The sequence below is a fragment of the Sorex araneus genome, chromosome 5 (assembly GCF_027595985.1).
Source record: "Sorex araneus isolate mSorAra2 chromosome 5, mSorAra2.pri, whole genome shotgun sequence".
Classification (NCBI taxonomy): domain Eukaryota; kingdom Metazoa; phylum Chordata; class Mammalia; order Eulipotyphla; family Soricidae; genus Sorex; species Sorex araneus.
Genome location: NC_073306.1, coordinates 128,405,913 through 128,427,674, shown reverse-complemented (window position 1 = coordinate 128,427,674; position 21,762 = coordinate 128,405,913). Strand labels below are relative to the sequence as shown.

General features: G+C 49.0%; 1 protein-coding gene across 1 annotated transcript in view; it reads left to right on the top strand.

Annotated features, from left to right (window-relative positions):
- TP53TG5 (TP53 target 5) overlaps positions 1 to 21,762 on the top strand; it is a 25,081-nt gene extending 3,319 nt beyond the window's left edge. Inside the window, exons 3-7 of the mRNA XM_055140202.1 lie at positions 14,676 to 14,794; positions 16,877 to 17,771; positions 17,955 to 18,085; positions 20,617 to 21,103; positions 21,597 to 21,762. Of these exons, the coding sequence (XP_054996177.1) occupies positions 17,607 to 17,771; positions 17,955 to 18,085; positions 20,617 to 21,103; positions 21,597 to 21,605 (792 nt within the window). The 5' untranslated portion in view covers positions 14,676 to 14,794; positions 16,877 to 17,606 and the 3' untranslated portion in view covers positions 21,606 to 21,762. The remainder of the gene's footprint in view (positions 1 to 14,675; positions 14,795 to 16,876; positions 17,772 to 17,954; positions 18,086 to 20,616; positions 21,104 to 21,596) is intronic.

The following is a 21,762-nucleotide window of genomic DNA, read 5'->3' as shown; positions in this document are numbered from 1 at the left end:
TGAGATATGACAAGTTCCAGGCATAAATCTGGAACCGTCTCGACAGTCTAGACTGCCCCCACCTCTATTGTCAGGAAATCAACCAAAAATTAAACACACATAGAGAAAGCTAATAAGAAAAAAGAAAGCCTCTATGAAGAGACAGAGTACTCAACAGAATCAAGCTTAAGTCACTGGTAAATGTTTGTAATTTTATAGCAGAAAAAAAGGTAAGAGAATTTGCCTTATTTTTACAAGCTGATATGCAAAAGGCTCTGTTGGAAAGTGTGGACAAAATGCATCAACAGAAGGGTAATTTTAGCAGAGATGGCAGGAACTATAAAATAGTCGTATGGAAAAAAAAACTCATTGAACAATGCTAGAAATTTAAAATATAGATGAATAATGTGTCTAGCAGGCTCATCAGTAATTCAACACAGATGAGAAAAACATCAGTGACTTAAAAATAGGCCATTGGAATTAGAAGAATAGAACAGCAGGTTAAGTACCTGCCTTGCATGCAGCTGACCAGGGTTTGGTCCCCAGTATGCCTGTAAATTCCCCTAGCTCTGCCATGTATGATTCCTGAGCACAGAGCTAGAAGAAAGCCCTAGAAATGCTGGGTGTCCCTCAACCAAAAACAAAAACAAACAGGAAAAAAAAGTGAAAAAAGAGAGAATAGGTCAACAGGATTACCCACATTGAATGAGAAAGAGAAAAGAGTGTGAAACAAACCAGGAAAAACAGAACATACCAACGTTAACATACATGTAGCTTGGATCCCAGGATATAAGGAAGAGATTGAAACACACAGAGAAAGGGCGTACATTTCTATAGAAATAATTGTCACTAACTTCCCAAAGGCAGTGGAAGAACCACAAAGCCAAGAAACTAAAAAACAATGAAATACACTTTAGAGAATCTAAAAAACAATTAAATACATATACAAGAGACCACATAGTACAGCAGGTAAGGCACTTGCTTTGCATGTCCTTGTATATGTAATCCATGGGCATTACACATCCTCCCCTGAACATCCCCAGGGGTGATCCCTGAGTACAGAGCTGGGTATAAGACCTAAGCACTCAGCGGGGAGGGCGTTTGCCTTGCATGCAGTCAACCCGAGTTCGATTCCCAGCATCCCATATGGTTCCCCGAGCACCACCAGGAGTAACCCCTGTGCATTGCTGGGCGTGACCCAAAAAGAAAAAAAAAAACCTAAGCATAGCCAGGTGTGGCCCCAAAACTATAACAACAACAAAAAACATGCACACAAACACACGTGCGTAAGTACACACACCAACAGTAAGATCTATCATAACCAAACTGTGGAAAATCAAAGATAAAATCTTGATGGCATGTAGAGGAAAGAGATAACACTACCCAGGGGATAAAAAACTACAGCTAACTTCTCACCAGAGAAGTTACGTGACCAGAAACAATAGGGTAATATTTTTAATATGCTAAAAGATGGGCTCGAGAGATAGTACAGCAGGTGGGGCACTTGTGGTGGATATGGCTGACCTGGGTGTTCCATCCTCAGCATCCCATATGGTTCTCCAAGCACCCCCGGGAGTAATTTCTGAATGTAGTCAGGAGTAACCCCCCCAAGCATCACCTGGTGTGACCCCCCAGCCCAAATAAATAAAGTAAAATGCTGAAAGAAAAGGACCTCCAAAGTAGGATTCTTTTTTTTTTTTTTTTGCGTTTTGGGTCACACCCAGCGATGCTCAGGGATTACTCCTGGCTTTGCACTCAGGAATTACTCCTGGCAGTGCTTGGGGGACCATATGGGATGCTGGGGATCGAACCCGGGTCAGCCGCGTGCAAGGCAAACGCCCTCCCCGCTGTGCTATGGATCCGGCCCCTCCAAAGCAGGATTCTATACCGAGGAAAAATAGCTTTCAAACTTGAAAACAAGACACTTTTGGTTCCCCTCATTACCGGCAGCTCCAACTACAAGAGATTGCTAAGGAAGTTCTGGTTCAGAAAGAGTATGATACCAAAAAGAAACTTGGACCTTATAAGGAAATGAAGAAATGGAGTCCGGGCCATGGCACAAAGGGCAGGAGCACATACTATGCATGCAGAAGGCTCGGATTCGGGGCCGGAGCGATAGCACAGCAGGTAGGGCGTTTGCCTTGCACGCGGCCGACCTGGGTTCGATCCCCGGCATCCCATATGGTCCCCCAAGCACTGCCAGGAGTAATTCCTGAGGGCAAAGCCAGGAGTAACCCCTGAGCATCGCTGGGTGTGACCCAAAAAGCAAAAAAAAAAAAAAAAAAGAAGGCTCGGGTTCAAACCCTGGTCCCACAGCGTCACCCAGCTCTACCCCACGTGGCCCTTGAGCACCAAGCTAGAAGTAGCCCTCCAGCACCACTGGTGTGGCCCCCAAGCAAGGAAAGGATAGAACTCTGGAAATGGATAGAATAAAGGAAACTAGGAGACATTTTCCTGTTTTGAAGCCTTTAAAAATCTAACGCTTGGGGCCTGAGTGATAGCACAGTGGGGATGGCATTTGCTTTGAACGCAGCTGACCTGGGTTCGATCCCCGGCATCCCATATGGTCCACCTGTGCACCGCCAGGGGTAATTCCTGAGTGCAGAGCCAGGAGTGACCCCTGTGCATCGCTGGGTGTAAACCCAAAAAGAAAAAAAAAGTGAATGTAGGGGCTGGAAAGATAGTACAGCAGATATTGCACATGTATTGCACGCAGCCAAGCCGAGTTCAGACCCCGGCACCCCTAAGCACTGGCGGAAGTGAACCCTGAGTGCAGAGCTAGGAGTAAGGCCTGAACACCTCCAGGTGCGGCCCAACAAACAAAACAAAGTTTAAAAAGTATATGAAGCTGGGGCTGGAGCAATAGCACAGCGAGTAGGGCATTTGCCTTGCACACAGCTGACCTGGGTTCAATACCCAGCATCCCATATGGTCCCCTGAGCACCACCAGGAGTAGTTTCTGAGTGCAGAGCTAGAGCAACCCCTGAGCATCGCTGGGTGTGGCCCAAAAAGAAAAAAAAAGTAAGTATATGCAGCTAAAACCCACTGATCTAAAACAAGAAAGAGAAAAAGCTATATTGCACTTACAGAAATCCAACACATCTTCCTTAGTAACCAGTTCTTTAAAAAGGAAGGCTAATCTGGATGAACGTGGAGAATATTAATAAAGTGAAATAAGCCAGACGCAGAAAGGCAAATGCTCCATAATATCACTTATGTAAAATCTAAAACGGATTAAGCTAGAAAAGTATTTTCCAGGGGTGGGGGTGGGATGAGGGAAAAGGGGCAATGTTTAAGTTAAAGGTTACAAAGTTTATATGAAATGAATAAGTTATAAAGTACTAACATTGTGACCATCATTAATAATTATGTATTTAAAATTTGCTAAGATGTTGACCTTAAGTGTTTTCACAAAAATAATTCTTAAAATGGATATATTAATTAACTTGACTGTAGTAATATTTACAATGCATGCGCATATTAAAACACCATAGTGTGCATCTTAAATCTACAATTTTAATTTATCAATACTTCAGTGAAACTAAAATAAGTTACTATTGGTTAAAAATAAAATAAAATAGGGGCTGGAGTGATAGCACAGCGGGTAGGGCGTTTGCCTTGCACGCGGCCGACCCGGGTTCGATTCCCAGCATCCCATATGGTCCCCTGAGCACCGCCAGGAGTAATTCCTGAGTGCAGAGCCAGGAGTAACCCCTGTGCATCGCCGGGTGTGACCCAAAAACCAAATAAATAAATAAATAAATAAATAAATAAAAAGGAAGGCTATAGAAAACTCAGACCCCGTCTATTAACATGCTCTGAAAAGCTTTTATTTATTTTTTTTAATCAGCTTTCTCTATAACAGTACAGCAGATACACTTTTCAACGATACACAAGACATCCACCAAGATACATCATATTCTCGGCCAGAAAGCAAGCCCTAACACATTTAAAAGAAACTTAGACGTTCTCAGTCTCTTTTATGACTGTAACAGAATTAAAATATAAATAATAACAGAAGGCTATCTGGAAGACACCCCAATACTTGGAAATAAAGCAACACTTGAAAATAACCTATGAGTCAGAGATGAAGTCCCAAAGGAAATTGGAACAATATCTCGATGTGGCAGCCAACCACCGAAATAGATCCCCTGTCCCTTGCCTGCTGCTTATTGATGCCTGTTTTTGCACAGTCCTCTTCTGCCCTGTATCAAGGTTACTCCGTGTGACCGTAGAGAAGGTGCTTCATCCCAAACGAGGATTAAACACGGGGGGGGGGGGGGGGGGGGGAATCACAGCTTCCATCCCCCACCTCCCCCAGGCTTAGATCACTCATCTGGGCAAGCAAGTGCCTATGTGCCTATGTTGTCAACAGCCCAGCAGGTAACAGGCCCCGGGAGCAAGGAACCGAAGATCCCAGCCAGCAGCCAGGACGGGAGCACAGACACAGACTCCCACCATCCCCCCGCCAAACAAACAAACAAACAAAAACAACACATAGCCTTTGAGAGATGCCTGCAGGCCTGCAGCTCCCCCCACCCCCAAAGTGCTTGTGAGAAACTGAGGCAGAACCATTTGGCTACAGCATTCCTGGATTCCGGAGATACACAAGACTTCCTTCCTTCCTTCCTTCTCCCTTCCTCCCTTCCTCCCTTCCTCCCTCTCTCCTTCTCCCTCCCTGCCTTCCTTCCTTCCTCCCTTCTTCCCTCCCTCCCTCCCTCCCTCCCTCCCTCCCTCCCTCCCTCCTCCCTCCCTCCCTCCCTTCCTTCCTTCCTTCCTTCCTTCCTTCCTTCCTTCCTTCCTTCCTTCCTTCCTTCCATCCTTCCTTCCCTCTTTCCTTCCTTCCTTCCTTCTTTCCTTCCTTCCCTTCTTCCTTCCTTTCCTTCCCTCCTTTCTCTTTCCTTCCCTCCCTCCCTCCCTCCCTCCCTTCCTCCTTCCTTCCTTCCTTTCCTCCTTCTTTCCTTCCTCCCTTCCTTCCCTCCCTCCTTCCATTCCTCCTTTCCTCCTTCCTTCTTCCTTCCTTCCTTCCTTCCTTCCTTCCTTCCTTCCTTCCTTCCTTCCTTCCTTCCTTCCTAACTTCCTTCCCTCCTTCCTAACTTCCTTCCCTCCCTCCTTTCCTCCTTCTTTCCTTCCTTCCCTCCTTCCCTCCTTTCCTCCTTCCTTCCTTCCCTCCCTCCCTCCCTCCCTCCCTTCCTTCCTTCCTTCTTCCCTCCTTCTACCTTCCACCCTCTCTCCCTCCTTCCCTCTTCTTCTCCCCACCCTTCTTTGGTTTGGGGGCCACATTTAGTTGTACACTGGATTTACTCCTGGCTTTGTGCTCAGAGATTACTCCTGAGGGATTTGGGGTACCGCCTGGGGTGCCGGGAATTCAACCTGGGTCAGTTGCATGCAAAGCAAGCGTCCTACCAGCTGCACTCTCTCTCTTTCTCCAGCCCAGGACTTGTGTTCAAATGGCCATATTTGGGAATATAATACTCTTAGCAGTGGATAACATCTAGAGCTGGTTCTGGGCCAGGGTGCTGTGGGCCGTCCCAGAACTCGGCAGCGTGGAAGTGGCACCAGAGCTGCAGACTTGGAGAAGAGTCGAGCGAAAGGTCTTCGAGCCTTGAAGATAAGGTGGTACGAGCAGTCTCGGGCCTTTGACAAGGCTGCAATCGGGGCATGCAGGAAGAGGAGGGAAAGAGTGGCAGAAACGCAAACAGAATTCTTGCTGTGTCGTGGCCAGAATTTAGCAGCTTAGTTTAGCTGGCAGGAGGGGAAAGCAGCAAAAAGCGCCCGGCAAACTGGGTGATCTCGCCGAGGAGGTTTCCAAGGAAGCTGTTAATAGCACCACCTGGATCCTTCTGGCTGCTGCTGGTGAAATAAATGCAGAAGAGAACCCGCAGCTCGCAAGTGAGACTCGGGCTTGCCTCCTAGGAGATGTGTGGCGACATCTGGAGATATTTGGGGCTGTCGAAACTGGAAAGGTTGCTACAAGCCACCGTTGGTGGGGAAGAATGCTCCAAGCACCTCACAATGCCCAGGCCAAGCCCCTCTTCTGCACTGCTTCCTCCCACCCACTCCCCACCCCCCAAAATGATGCTCACACACACTCCACACACCCCATGTCTGTGAGCCCTGAGACACCAGGACCTACTCAATGTGACTAAATCCAGGTTTCACAGGAGAAAACTTTCTGCTTTCCCAAGGGGCAAAGGATGATGCAATTAAGACGTATTTTCCGAGCAAAACTCAGATCCATGGCATTGCCAGAAAAAAAAAAAAAAACATGGTCCAAAAATGAAACTGAGGATGCTGCGTACAGCGATTCCTCTGACCTCTCCGAAAGGTGTAAGGTAATGCCCCGAGGACCAGTCAACCGGATAAAGACCTCGAGGGAAGGCGCGGGTGTCTCTCCAGAGCCTGTGAGACAAACAGTAGGGATTCGAGGAAGCTTGGTGGGTTTCCTCATGGCCACTTCAGCAGAACTCGAGAAGAGAATAATCTAGAAGAGAACGTGGACTTTTCTGAACAAGACTCAGAGAGGCCCACAAGTCCTTAAAAAGGATTCTGTGTCCGTGAACATCTCCAGTTGGATGTAGAGGGATAAAGAGAATAGAACATGCAGAGTGGACTTCCAGTTTGGGACAAGATGAAGTGGGTGTGTGACCCTCTAGCCCTCCAAGCACAGCCAAGAGAGCTGGATGTTATTGGTATGATAAACATGAGCAGTCAGATGGCCTGGGGGCTGGGGCAGTCCTGAAATATAGCACGCTAAGGACATGCATCTCCTTTAACCATTCATGAAATGCCAAATAAAGATCTGGTCTTTAGGGGCTGGAGCAACAGCACAGCGGCTAGGGCATTTGCCCTTGCACAGAGACGACTGGGGTTCGATTCCCAGCATCCCATAGGGTCCCCTGAGCACCGCCAGGGGTAATTCCTGAGTGCAGAGCCAGGAGTAACCCCTGAGAATCACCTGGTATGACCCAAAAAGGAAAAAAAAAAAAAAGAACTGGTCTTTAGTAGGCAGTTTAACAAAGCAGGGGGTCCGGGGGAGAGGATGGGGTGGGGGAGGGGGGACACTGGGACAAAGGTGGAGAGATGCAGACACTTTGGTGAAGGGTGTGGTGCTGGAATGTGCCAGACATTCAACCCTCCCACTGATAGCCTTGTAAACCATGGTGCCTGACATTTTATTTTCACTGTGCAGGTAGGGTGCTTCCCTTGCCTGCAGCCGACCAGGGTTCGATTACTCCGCCCCTCTTGGAGAGCCCAGCAAGCTACCGAGAGTACCTAGCCCGCACGGCAGAGCCTGGCAAGCTCCCTGTGGCATATTCGATATGCCAAAACCAGTAACAACAAGTCTCACCATGGAGACGTTGCTGGTGCCTGCTCGAGCAAATCGATGAGCAATGGGATAACATCTTATTTAATTTAATTTTTTTTTTTACTGAGTCACCGTGAGATAGTTACAGACTTTCATGATTACGTTTCAGTCATACAATGATGGAGCACCCACTCCTTCGCCAGTGGGTGTCTAACATTTTAAATCAGTCAATCAATCCATCTCTGCCTGTCCTCTCACCAAAGGGTGACAAAAGGGGGATACTAGAGGCGAAAATTTTTGGCAGTCTAGCAAAATGCCAGGGGACCCGGGTGCCCACAGGTGGTACTTGAGGCCGACAGGATGTTGGGCTTCAGCTCTGCTGAACGGTACATTTTTGTCACAGTTCCCCCAGGTGTCTCTGGAGGCCACGACGGTGCCCCGCCCCACCCCCACCCAGGAGAATGAGGCATCATTTCCTTGCCATGAATGTACAGGTCACGTGCGCCTTCTCCTTGGGTACCTTGCGCCTGTAATGAGGACCGCGGAGGCCTTGGGGGAGCCTGGGCCTCTACCCCCACCTGGTGGCCAAGAACTGGAACCTTCCATCTCAGGTGCATGCACGGTCTCCTAAAACAGTATGAGTGAGACCCAGAGTCTCAGAACAGAATTTCCAGCAAGCATAGGTTACAAATGAAAAGAATTCACCACCCCAAGAACTAAGAAAATTTTGACGTGGAGCAGAAAATGCATAGTAGTGCTATTCACAATAGCCATGATGTGGAAACAACCCAACTGTCCGGCAAAAGATGAGTGGGGAAAGAAATCGTGGTAAAAATACACAGCTATAAGAAAAGAAGAAACAGGGGCCAGAGCGATAATACAGTGCGGGAGGGCATTTGCCTTATACACGGCCAACCCGAGTTCAATCCCTGGCAACCCATATGGTCCCCTGATCCCTGCTAGGAGTAATTCCTGAGTACAGAGCCAGGAGCAACCCCTGAGCATTGCTGGGTGTGGCCCCCAAACCGTAAAATAAAATAAAATATGCAACTACAAAAAAAAAAAAAAAAGAAAAGAAATCTTGCCATTTGCTGCAACTCGCATGGAACTAGAAGGTATCATGCTGAGTGAGGAGAGTCAAAGGGAGAAGGATAAATACTGCATAATCTCATTCATATATGGAATATAAAGATGCATAGTAAGGGAATAAACAATGGCAAACAGTAAGAGGCACTGAGAGTCTGCCTAGAAAATGGAGTTTTCTGAATGGGGCATAGCAAAGGGGCCCTAGAGGTGGTCGGGCGGATGTCGCCACTCTGGTAGCGGGTATGGCATAAAAATACATTGCTAGTAACACTACTGCAAATCACAGCATCTACACGAAAAAAAAAAAGACAAAAAAAGAAAAGACAACCAGAAAATGCCCACCCTTCAATCATAGAGTGTCAAAATGATCTGAAAAGGGTTTTAAAAGAGTGATTAAAAAAAATAAGTGCTTCCGTGAGCAATAATTATGAACATTCTTAAAAGAAAAAACAAAATATCTCAGGGGGAGGGGAGAAGATTAAAAAGAACCAGGGGGGTCGGAGCGATGGTACAGCAGGGAAAGCATTTGCCTTGCACGAGGCCGACCTGGGTTCAATCCCTGACATCCCATATGGTCCCCAGAGCACCACCAGGAGTAATTTCTGAGTGCAGAGACAGGAGGAACCCCTGAGCATTGCTGAATGTGACTCCCCCGACAAAAAAAGAGAAAAAAAAACCAGGAACCAGAGAGATAGTACTGGAGGGAGGACACTCCCCTTGAATACAGAAAACCCTGTTCAAATTCTCTCAAATGCTGTTTATGGTTCCCATCCCTAACCTCCACACCACCAGGACTGACACCAGAGCATGGAGCCAGGAGTAAGGCCTGAGCACTACTGGGTGTGGCCACAAAATAAAATAAACCTGTACTTAAGTGAAAGAAATACTAGAGAATTTGTGGTCAGGACAACTACTCGAAAACACGACTAAAGAAAGTTTTTCAACCATAATGGAAATAGTAAAATAAGAAAACTTGAAACAGGAGGAGCTGGACTTGAGGTTGGGTCCCCGGGACCCCAGATGGTCTCCTGAACCTGACAGGAATTATCCCTAAGTGCGCCAAAAAGGAAGAAAGAAAAAAAACTTAATATATCAAGAACAAGAAATGAAATTAGGGGCTGGAGCGGTAGCACAGCCAGTAAGGCGTTTGCCTTGCAAACGGCCGACCTGGGTTTGATTCCCAGCATCCCATATGATCCCCTGAGCACCACCAGGGGTGATTCCTGAGTGCAGAGCCAGGAGTAACCCCTGTGCATTGCCGGGTGTGACCCAAAAAACAAACAAAAAAAACCCCACAAAAACAAGAAATGAAATTAATATGGATAAATGTCATCAATGATGGTTGAACATAAATTATAACATCTGATATGATTCTCTGTATACTGCTGGTAGTCAGAGGAAATGCCTAAGACAATAACATTATAAAGGGAAGAGGGAAAGGACCAAAACAAGAGGTAAAGTTTCTACACCTCACCTGAGGTGGCAAAATGTAATACAGTAGACTGGGATAATTGTGTATATATAATATTATACCTAGAGCCATCAATGAAAAGTCTATATAAAGAAATACACTCCAAAATGCCATAAATAAAATAGAATGCTAAAAAAATGTTCAAAACATATACATAAGGGGCTGGAGAGATAGCACAGCGGGTAGAGCGTTTGCCTTGCGTGTGGCCGAACCGGGTTCAAATCCCAGCATCCCATATGGTCCCCTGAGCACCGCCAGGGGTGATTCCTGAGTGCAGAGCCAGGAGTAACCCCTGTGCATCGCCAGGTGTGACCCAAAAAGCAAAAAAAAAAAAAAAAAAAAAAAAACATATACATAAAACTGTAGCATTAGTAGTATACTGTAAATTGGGGGGAAATAAATGTTTATTTTTTAATTTAATTTTATTTTTATAAAGTTGTTCACAATAATTTGTTACATTTAATATTCCAACACCAATCCCACCACCTTTACACCTACCCACCACCATATTTCTAATGTTTCCACTCTGACCCCCAAACCCTGCCCCCAAAGCAGGATGTAAATAATAATTTATTTTGTATTGCTTGTTCTGAACAATCTGCTAAAAATGATACAAAAAAGTTTCCCTAGAGGAAAGTGTGTGAAGATTGTTGCATTTCACCCTGGAGCCAGTAAGTCTTTGTATAAGATATTACTAACATATGAGATGTCACAAGGCTGCAAATGAGGCCGCGTGCTCCAGGAATTCTGAAATTTTTAATACAAAGAACAAATTTCTAACTGTTCAAATAACATAGGATGAGTAGTAAAATGGAACCGAGGAGGATCAAACAGAGGGACAGGGTCAGAGAGACAGTCCTTGAGCACCAGAAGGTGTTCCCCACCCCCAAGGGAAAAATGAAAATTTTTGGAGACTGGCTGGTTGTGATAAAAAAAAAAAACAATAACACTTCAGATAGAATGATATAGGTAGGTCTAAAGTAAAGATTTAGAGAAAAAATATACTATAAAAACATCCAAATAGAAGTTCAGAGTAGTCCAAAATAGTGTAGGTGCTTTGGAGCTCAATATTATGTTTTACCAACAACCTAGTTATCTCATTGAGTTGGTTAAATGCTAGTTCTGTTTAAGTCACAATGTGCAGATAATTGCAAATTTTTCACTAATACCAAGAATGAAGTGAACTGTCTCACTCTTGATGTACATGATGACTCCATGTTCCTTACTCTCAGTTAGAAATGTTAGTGACTAACTCTGATACATATGTGTTTTTGCTTGTTTTTGTTTTGGGGCCACACTTGGCTGTTTTCAGGACAGACTTCTGGTTCTGCACCCAGGGAAAACTCTTGGTGGAATTTAGGAGACGATCTGTTATGCCAAGGGTTGAAGGCAAGCACCCAATCCACTGTACTATCTGTCCTGACCTGATCCATAAATGATGAGGACTATGATGTATGTAATTCTGAATTTTGAGGAGAGATAGTGTGTGGGAAAAAGGGAAAGAGAAAGGAAGACAGAATCTTGGAAATATTGCTGTTTCTTCCATTTTGGTTTTAACAAATGTGTGTTTGTGTTTGTGTGTGTATTTCCATCATACCAGGTGGTACAAGAGCTCAATCCTAGTTCTACATTCAGGGATCACTCCTGGTAGGGTTCCTGAGATCATAGAATCCAGGATTAAACCTTCATCAGCTATCATGTGCAAGGCAAGTGCCTCTCCTGTTAGACTATCTCTCCAGCTCCTAAATTAAGATATTTTAAGATGTGATATATAATACCTAGAACTTGAACAGTTATCTTGAGGCCATGTGTAACAGACTTAGAGACAAAAAAAACTAATACCATTTTATTTGAAAGATATAACCTATTTATTAAAGTATTCTACCAAAATTAAATTTAACAATCACTAAATTTTTGCTAAATTTTTATACCAGTACTATGTGTTAATCCTAATAAATATAGCTGTTTTTACTAAAAAAAAAAAAAAAAAAAAAAAAAAAAAAAAAACATCCAAATAGAGCAGAGTGAGCTAGCTTAATATCCCATAAAGTAGACAGTAGAGTTAAGGAAATCCCAGGGCAAAGAGGAATGTTCCATGATGATTATAAGGTCAAACTATGAGGAAAGAAAATTGGGCAATTAACTGAAAGACGGGAAAGGAGAAATAGATAAACACACAAATAGAGATGGAGACTCCACACATCTCTCAGCAGTTGGGGCAGGGGCTGGAGCCACAGTATGGTGGGTAAGATGTTTACCTTGTATGCAGCCAACTTGGGTTCCTTACTCAGCAGGAGTAAGTGCTGAGCACTGCTAAGTGTGACCCCAAAACAAACAAAAACAGTTGGTGGAAATACTAGACAACTGAGGAGAAGTGAAGACTTTTCTCCAAAGAAGACATACAAACAGCCAACAGGCACCTGAAAATGCAAATCAAAGTCTGTGAGTGATGTATAGCCTCACAGACCAGCCTCTATCTCCAAGCCCAGAAATAAGTGCTAAAGGGGAGGATCGGGAAAGGAACCTCATTCCGCCTCTATGGAAAACAGTCGGGAGAGTTCTCCGAAAGTTAAAAAGAGAACGACCTTATGGTGGATTCAGCCATTCCACTCCTAGCTTCTAATCCAAAAAAAAAAAACACAAATTCAAAAGGATTCATTCATACCTCTGTTCACCGGGACACAACACTAGCCAAGATTTAGAAGCAACCCGCATGCTCAATAGACCAAATGGATAAGGGCGTTGTTATAATATTCATTATGATAATATTATTAGTGTAATATCTAAGAATTCAATAATGAGTTGTATTTTTCCACACAACGAAACCATATTCAGGGGGGAAAAAAAGGTGAATTTGGGGGAGAGAGCACACCCGGCGATGCTCAGGGGTTACTACTCCTGGCTCTGTATTCAGAAATTACTCCCGGCGGTGCTCAGGGACCATATGGGATACCAGGGATCAAACCCCGGGTCTGACACATGCAAGGCAAATGCCCTCCCCGCAGTACTGGCCCTCCGGCCCCCCAAAAGATGAAATGTTGCCTTTTGCTATAACATGGCTGGAACAGAAAGGGGTGACGCTAAGCCAAACAAGTCCAAAGAAGAAAGACATATACACCAGGTGATCTCATTCGTGGGTGGTGTATAAAGAAAAAAGAGGGAAAGAGACAATGTCCAGTGAAGACAAACCCTCGGGCTTTGACTGCAGAGCTGAGGTTATGGTGGGGTGGGGGACCGATGGACTATGGTGGAGGGAATTAAGGAATTACTGGCACTTCAGTGGTGCATATGGTCTGGTCACATTGTAGTCTTAAAATATCACAACATTTACACTCTTGTAAACCAATGATACCTCAATACATATTAAATTTAAAATTAATGCTAGATTAAAAAAACAGCAAAGAAATACAATGATTTCACAAAACCATCAACCCAGAGCATCTTACAAAACTTTAGTAAATATTCCACCTACCAGTAGCAAGAAATATGTTCTTTACGAGAGCACATGGGATCTTCACCATGACATGCAATATCCTAGGTCCTAAGAGGGGGAAAAAAAAAAACTTAAAAAAACTTAAAAGAATCAAAAACATATGTTCCCTGACCACAAGAGAATCAAACCAGAAATCAGTAACAGAAAGCTAGCAGGAACGTCTCCAGACACAGATTCATTGACATACTTCTAAATAATCCATGATCACAGTGCAAGTCTCAGGGGAAATTAAAACTAGCTAACCAAGGCCGAGGAAGGTCCCACAGGCTGGAGTGCATGAATGAGATCACCTGGTATGTGTCTCGGTATTCAGAAGCCCAGATTCAATCTCTGGCACCGCAGGGTCCCCCCCCCCCACACACACACCTCATGCAGTGACCCCCTAAGCCCCCCCCAACAACCAAACCTGAAGAAGCCCCTAAAAACCACCAGGTGTGGCCCACTCAAAAGCCAAAACATTTTTTTGACCAAATGAAAACACAGCATAAAAAATTGCATACTTGGGGCTGGAGCAATAGCACAGTGGGTAGGGCGTTTGCCTTGCACGCGGCCGACCCGAGTTCGATTCCCAGCATCCCATATGGTCCCCTGAGCACCGCCAGGAGTAATTCCTGAGTGTAGAGCCAGGAGTAACCCCTGTGCATAGCCAGGTGTGACCCAAAAAGCAAAAAAAAAAAAAAAAATTGCATACTTCAGGGCCAGAGAGATTGTCCCACAGGTAGGGTACTTACCTTGCATCCAGCCGACCCAGGGTTTGATCCCTGGCATCCCATACGGTCCCCCTGAGCACCGCCGGGAGTGGTTCCTGGGTGCAGAATCGGGAGTGGCCACTGAGTATCGCCTAGTGTGGCCCCCAAACAAAACAAAAAGAAATTTGTAGGACACAGAGCAACGCTGAGAAAAAGCAACGAGACAAAAACTGGTTCTTTTTTTGTGGCGGTGGCAGAGGCAGCTGGTGCCAGGGATGGAAGCTTGGCATGTGCTTTGCCACCTGAGCCACATCCCCTGCTCCCAAGGCTTGGTCTCTGGCATAATCAATAAAGCTGGCAAGCTTTTAATGAAAGCCAAACCTGTGGTGTGGTTCGCCCGGGACCGGGGCCAGGAGGAAGGAGGTGGATGTGGTTATGAACGGCGGGGACAGCTTTGCCTTAGGGACAGCTTTGCCTGTTGATTGAGATGGTTCTAGGGACTGCCATATGCTTCTGCTACTGCTCCGTAGCCAAGTAGAATGTTATCGGGGAACCTGGTGAAGGAACCTCTGTGGGGTTTTCTGTTCTTGTTTGATCATTCATTTTTCTTTGTTTTCTTTTGCTTCGTTTGCTCTGTTTGACTGAAAGGTGTTTGGGCCACACCTGGAAGTGCTCAGGGGCTACTCCTGGCTCTGTGCTTAAGTGTGATCCCTGGCGGTGCTCCGGGAGCCATATGTGGTGTCGGGATCGAGCCGGGTTGGAGAGAGGTAAGACAGATTTCTGTGAATCTACAATTATTTTCTCTTAAAGCTTGTAAAAGAATCACTGATACGTGCAATCACCAGGATATTTCTCCCTAGCATTATGCTGAGTAAAAATATTAAAATCTCAAGGCTGGGATAGTACAGGTTTGATTCCCGGCACTACACGAGCCCCTGAGCACCTCCAGGCACAGCCCAAACACCTCCCCCAAAACCCTTTAACATTTGGGGCCAGAGCCATAGTACAGCGGGGAGGGCATTTGCCTCACACGCAGCCGATCTGGGCTCAATCTCCCGCATCCCAGATGGTCCCCCGAGTACCGCCAGGAGTAGATTGCTGAGCACAGAGCCAGGAGTAACCCCTGAGCACTGCCAGGTGTGATCCAAAGACAAAAAACAAAACAAAACAAAAAAACGCAAAAAAAAAAATAGGACAACTTTCAACGATTAATATGAAAAACAACCCAGTTTTAAATACGGAGGGGAAGGCTTCCCGGTGCCAAAGGGGGAACTCGAGGGTCTCATCCCGGCTTGGTCTCATCTGCCACTTGTGCTTCAGCCTGTGCTATCTCGCAGGCCCCAGGCCCTCAACCCAGTAATTTTTATACCAAACAACTGGGGGCTTTCGTTCTCAGAGCCAGGTAAAATTCACACCAATGGGAAGGTATTTCAGCACAAGACTAGGGGGTCAATCAGTAGGACAGAAGATCACAGTCAAAAAAAGGTTGAGAAGCACACAGTCTAGCTCAGGAACTAGTCAGGGGCTAAATCCAGCTCATCAACTTATTTTGTAAATAAAGTTTTATTGGCACTGAATTGTGCCCGCTCATTTGCATATTATCTAAGCTGCCTCCAGAAGGACAGTAAAGTGGTTGCAATGGTGCGGCCTGCAGTCTAACCTATCTGTTCTGTGGCTATTTACCGAAGTTTGTCCTCCCCAGGGTGAAATAATGAATGCCAGAGAGACAGTCCAGGGGTTCAGGTGCTAACCTTGCATATGGCTAACCCGTTCCGATCCCGTTTCATTCCCAGCAGGGTCCCCCAAGCATCACCAGGACTTCTCCGTAAGCACAGGGACAAAGGAAAACTTGATCCGCTGAGTGTGGCCTTAGCTACTCTCCACCCACAAAGAGACAGGAATGGAGGAAGTGTCAACAACGCAGTTTAAACATAAACGTGCATCCTGTCCTCAGCTCTTATACAAGAGGTAGCAACACACATATACACCACTAAGAAAATATATTTAGCACAGCACATTGGCCAGCCATGTCACTGATAAAGGAGAGAATCCCAGCGTATCTGTTCTTTCTCATCTTCATCTTGTTCTTCCTCTTTAAGCGTCAGTGAGAATATCAAAATTCAGCTCCAGCCACACTTGTTTGTCCATCACCACCACAAGCTCATTCAGGATACAGGGACTAGTCAAAATAAGAATAAAGGGGCTGGAGCGATAGCACAGCTGGGAGGGCGTTTGCCTTGCATGCGGCCAACCCGGGTTCGATTCCCAGCATCCCATAGGGTCCCCTGAGCACAGCCAGGAGTAATTCCTGAGTGCATGAGCTGGGAGTAACCCCTGTGCATCTTTTTGGTGTGACCCAAAAGAGAAAAAAAAAAACTAGCTATAGGGAATTCTTTTAGATTTCTATGAGTAAATTTTTTTTCCTTTTTTTTTTCTTTTTTCGTTTCTGTGCTAGGTGTAACCCGCACAGGGGTTACTCCTAGCTCTGCACTCAGGAATTACTCCTGGCGGTCCTCAGGGGACCATATGGGATGCTGGGAATTGAACCCGGGTCGGCCGAGTGCAAGGCAAATGCTCTACCCGCTATGCTATCGTTCCAGCTCCTCTATGAATAAATTGTTTTTCCTTCCTTTTTCTTTTTTTTTTTTTTGGTCATGGCAGGGATGGAACTCAGGACCTCATATGTGTGAGGCCAGTGTTTTAACTCTGTCTGGGCTGCACTGCTGACCACTACTGATAAATTTTAAAATAAACACACAGAGAAGCACTTATATACATCTCCACTACATTTCAGGGTGTCAATGGGTAAACATTTCTGAGCACACATACAGCATTTGCTTCCTGTGCAGTGGGCGCTCCGTGAGGCTATGTCCTGCCAGGCTCAGAACAGCACCCGAGAGGCAGCGGGTCCATGGTCAATCCTGGCAACACCAGTGAGTGGAAGAAAATGATGTGGGAACTCCAGATTCTGCAGTGGGCGTCAGGCCCGAGCCTCCCGGCACTCTGCCCCCTCAACATGTGTGACCTTCCGTGAGTGACCTGACCTCCTTGCTCACAAAGCAAAGATGGGAAGCGCAACAGTCCGCGCTGCTCTGGCTCCACAGAGGGGTGTTTCCTCCTCGCCGCCCCCCCTCCTCCTCTGCCACTCACCCTCCCTGGGGACCCAGCCCCGCTCTGTCACAGTGATGTCACAGCGCCCCTGTCTGGGGGCTGCAGCACACACAAGCTGATCCGCAGTCTGAGCACTGGCTGGCTGGACAGCAGGGCAGGGCGCAGGCAGCAGCAGCTCCAGGCCTTGCTCCATCTGTTTTGAGACCCCGATCCCCCAGCATGAGTCACTCCGCAAAGAGGCTCAAGCCTGGAGGGGTTGCCAAGGTGGGACTTGGGCCTGGGCCGTGAGGGGGGGCTTGGCGGAGGGCCTGGCTGTGCCTGGGCAGCCGGGCGGGGAGAGACACGGCGAAGGGTGAAGGGAGATCAAGAGAGTCTAGAACGGTCTTCTCGTTCCTGCCCTCCCCCCTGCCGAGGCAAGATGACCAAACTCTCCCTCGAGGGCTGGCCAACCATGCCAAACGGAGAGGGATGGTGGAGGCGTTGCGGGACGTTCCACCTGTGTGGCATTCCCTCTCTGTCTCTGTCTCTGTCTCTCTCTCCCTCCGCCCCCTCTCTCAGATGCAAGACAAGGCACTCCAGAGCAAGACACCGCAGCCTGTCAGAAAAACGATCAAGCGGAACCGTCTTAAAGTGGTGAGATGCCCCGTGTCGGTGGCAACCTGGGAGGGCCCCCTGCCTGCCCCCCCACCCCCGGCTGAGCGACCCGAGTGGACACCAGGCCCAGCTCTGTGCGGAGTCCTGGTCAGGGTGACAGTGGGAGGCTGAGCGCAACAAATCGGAACCGCCTGGCTTTTCCCCATGTCTCCATCCTGACAGGTGTTAAAAAACTTGTCACTCTTGAAGCTCCTCAAGAGCCCCAACCGCCGGATCCAAGAACTGTATAGCCTGGCCAAAGCCTGTTGGACCTCGCTGCTCAGAGTGCCAGGGGTCCTCCCGACGTCCCCTCGGTGAGCTCACCAAGCAGCCAATAGCCAATAGTCGCGAGTTATCAGAAATGTCCTGCCAAGATTTTGTGGGGGGGGGGGGTTTGGGAGGGATCACACCTGGTGATGCTCAGGGGTTACTCCTGGTTACTCTGCACTCAGGAATTACTCCTGATGATGCTCGGGGGACCATATGGGATGCCAGGGATCGAAGCTGGGTCAACCACATGCAAGGCAAACGCCCTCCCCGCTATACTATGGCTCCGGCTCCTGCCAAGGCATTTAGGAGATGAATCCACTCACAGGCTCGGGAAAGGGGCCTCTCAGCCCCCAGTTACTGAGGGGGGCCTCAGAGAGGGCAAGGGTGTGGCCCAGGGAACTGAGCTGACACGCGGCCAGCTCGGGTTTGGTGCCATTCCTCCTGATAAAGGGGCAGTGGTCTCAGCCACCCAGGGAAAGGGCCACTCCGCCTCGAGGGCACTAGAGGGCCCACTCCTCCATCTCGCCAACACAATATTCTCCTGCAGACTTGTAATCCCCCCAGCCCCCGGGGACTGTTTCCCCATAGACCCCAGAGAAATAGCAAGTATGCTCACGTCTGCTGGGTACTTGCTAAGGACTTGATATGTCCCCATCCAAATGATTTTTCACAAGCCAGTTCCATAGACTGAAAATGATGCCACGGGGCCAGAGAGATAGTACAGTGGGGAGGGCATTTGCCTTGCCTTGGGCTGGCCCAGATTCAATCCCCGGCATCCCATATAGTCCCCAGAGCACTGCCAGGAGTAATTTCTGAGTGCACAGCCAGGTGTCAGCCCTGAGCATCGCCGAGTGTGGCCCACCCCACCCCACCACCACCATGAGTGAAAATGATGCCATTGAAAAAAATTTGTCGGGGCCGGAGTGATAGCACAGTGGGTAGGGCGTTTGCCTTGCACGCGGCCGACCCGGGTTCGATCCCCGGCATCCCATATGGTCCCCTGAGCACCGCCAGGGGTAATTCCTGAGTGCAGAGCCAGGAGTAACCCCTGAGCATCGCTGGGTGTGACCCAAAAAAGAAAAAAAATTGTCTTGTTTTGGGGCCCCACCCAGGGTCTATTCCTGCCTTTGAGCTCAGGGGTCACAATGCCAAGCATCAAATGTGGGTCTGCTGCATGCCAGGTGAGCGCCTTGCCTGCTGTGCCATCTCTCTGGCCCAATCATCCCAATTCTACACAGGAGGAAATTAAGATTCAAAGAGGTTCAAGTCCTGGCTCCAAACAGATGGTTGTGAGGCAGCGTCTGAAGCCAGACAGTCTCTCCGAAAAGCCCCTGTAGCCCGTCATGTCTCCCTTGCAGGACTGTTGTGAGGGTGAGGGCTACTGACCACCAGAGCCAGAGACCACCCGCTCCAGACACTCAGCTGCAGTGCCGGCACCATGCTGCAGGGGGCGCCAATCCACCACACACACCCTTTGGGGTCCTGAGCCGGAGCCACCAAGTCAGAAGGCTCAGAATCATAGGGGGGTGGGGGGGGCTGGTGCGATAGCACAGCAGGTAGGGCGTTTGCCTTGCACTCGGCCGACCCGGGTTCGATTCCCAGCATCCCATATGGTCCCCCAGCACCGCCAGGAGTAATTCCTGAGTGTAGAGCCAGGAGTAACCCCTGAGCATCCCCGGGTGTGACCCGAAAAGCAAAAAAAAAAAAAAAAAAGAATCATATGGGGGGGCGGGGGCACCAAACCTCTCTATTCTTGGGGGCTGGAGAGATGGTACAGCAGGTCGGGCAGTTGCCTTGCACACAGCCCACCCGGGTTCAATCCCTGGCATCCCATATGAGTCCCCGGGGGCCAACATCATCCGCAGGAACTCCTGAGCTCAGAGCCAGGAGTCACCCACACTTCGCCAGACATGGCCCCAAATGCAGAAAAACAAGAGAAGACAAAACCAAGAAGCAGGGGGCCTCTCTCCAAATACAGCCCCCGTCCCGGTGCAGCGCTGCCCGGAAGAGGAGCGTTTGCGCTACTGCTCCAGGATCCTAGAGTGTCTTGGGGTGCACTCTGAGGACCGGAAGCTCATTCGCCCATGCCCTGAAACCCGGGCACACGGAACCCTAACCCGATGACCAACGCAGGGCCGGCTCTGAGTTCTCCACTCTGGCCTGTCCCTGCCACAGCCTCCGGCCAGGCACCTCAGGGTGGCAGACACTCGGCCTTTTACACTCTGCACTGGGCTGCCCAGAAGCTGTCAGGGGCAGGCCAGAGCCCCATGCGATTACAACGCCCCCAGTTTAAGAAGATAGGCATGGCGAGCTGGAGAGAGAGCACCGGGGGGGGGGGGGGGGAAGCGTTTGCCTCGAGTGTAGTAGCCACCCCGGAGTCAAACCCCTGGTAGGGCATCCAGTCCCTCGAGCACCGCCAAGAGTGACCCCTGAGCACAGAGCCAGGAGTAAGCCCTGAGCACTGTTGGGTGTGGCCCCAGCACCCAAAAGAAGGAAGGAGCGGGGGGTGAGGGGCTGGGTAGGTGCCTGCCGAGACCGACCTTGCTCTGCTAATGGCCATGTCTCTCCCTGCCAGGAATACTAAGCTCTGCAAGATGGTGAAACAGCACGACCAGGAGCTCCAGAAGGCCGGGAGCTCCCAGAGCGGACAGAAGCCGGAGAACATTGAGACCAAAGAAGAGCCCGTGGGGAGCAAGAGGTCGGTGCCCGCACTGAGGCTGAGAGAAAACCAGACCAAGTGGCCGGGAGTAGCGAAGCTGCAAGAACAAGTGGAACCCGAGAGCCCAGAGGCCTTGCAGGGCCCAAGCCGGAGTGCCTGGCCCTGTGGGGGCCCCACGGGGCCACTTCCCACCGGGGAGCCCCCCGCTGTCTTCCTGAAGACCCTGCAGCACAGAACGCCCCTGGGGGCCGTGGAGAGCCAGTCGCTGTGGTTTGAGGGGCTGCCCACGCGGATCCTCGTGCCCAAGCCCCGGGTGCTGTGCAGGCCCTCTCAGTGGCGCTGGGTCAACCGCTGCTGCACCCGCTCCTGTTCCTTTAAGCTGCGCGTGTACCGTCCACACGGGGTAGGACTCGGCCACTGGCCACCCACGTCAGGGCCCTGGGGGCTGGCAGAGCTGGGAGCAAGAGTCGGGCTGTGGACTGGAGGTGGCAGCACTGGCCAGCACGGCTACGGCCCAGGCCCCCCTGCGGGGCAGTGGTGCAAGAAAGCAAGTCGAGGGACTTGCAAATGTGTCCCCGGGGGACACAGCGGGCTCTGAGCATCCCAGACCCGGGGATGCACCCACCCGCTTCCTTGGTTTGCAGTAAGATTTATTGTGAACAAATGTCGGGGGTGGGGGGTGGGGGAAACGATAGGGGGGGAAATACTCCAGCCCCTCCAGGAGGCATCTGAGGTCCCAGGGCAGGAAGCGGGTTGGGCCCGCGGGAGGGGAAGTGTCTCCCCGCGGGGACCGAACCGCCAATGCCCGACCGGTGGCGGCGGCGCCCCGCGGGCCTCGGCGCCCCCTGGCGGCGGCGGCCGGAGCTGCAGCCCGACCCCGCGGTGTCTGCTCGCAGGTGGCGTGAGCCCGAGGACCCGCAGGCAGCGAGCGCGGAGCGGATGCGGATGCGGATGCGGCCGGCGCGGAGCGGGAGGGAAGAAAGGGCGGGGATGTTCGTAAGACTGCAGATGAATAAATAGGGCACGGACGACGCGACGGCTGCCTCTGCCCTGTGTGTCTGG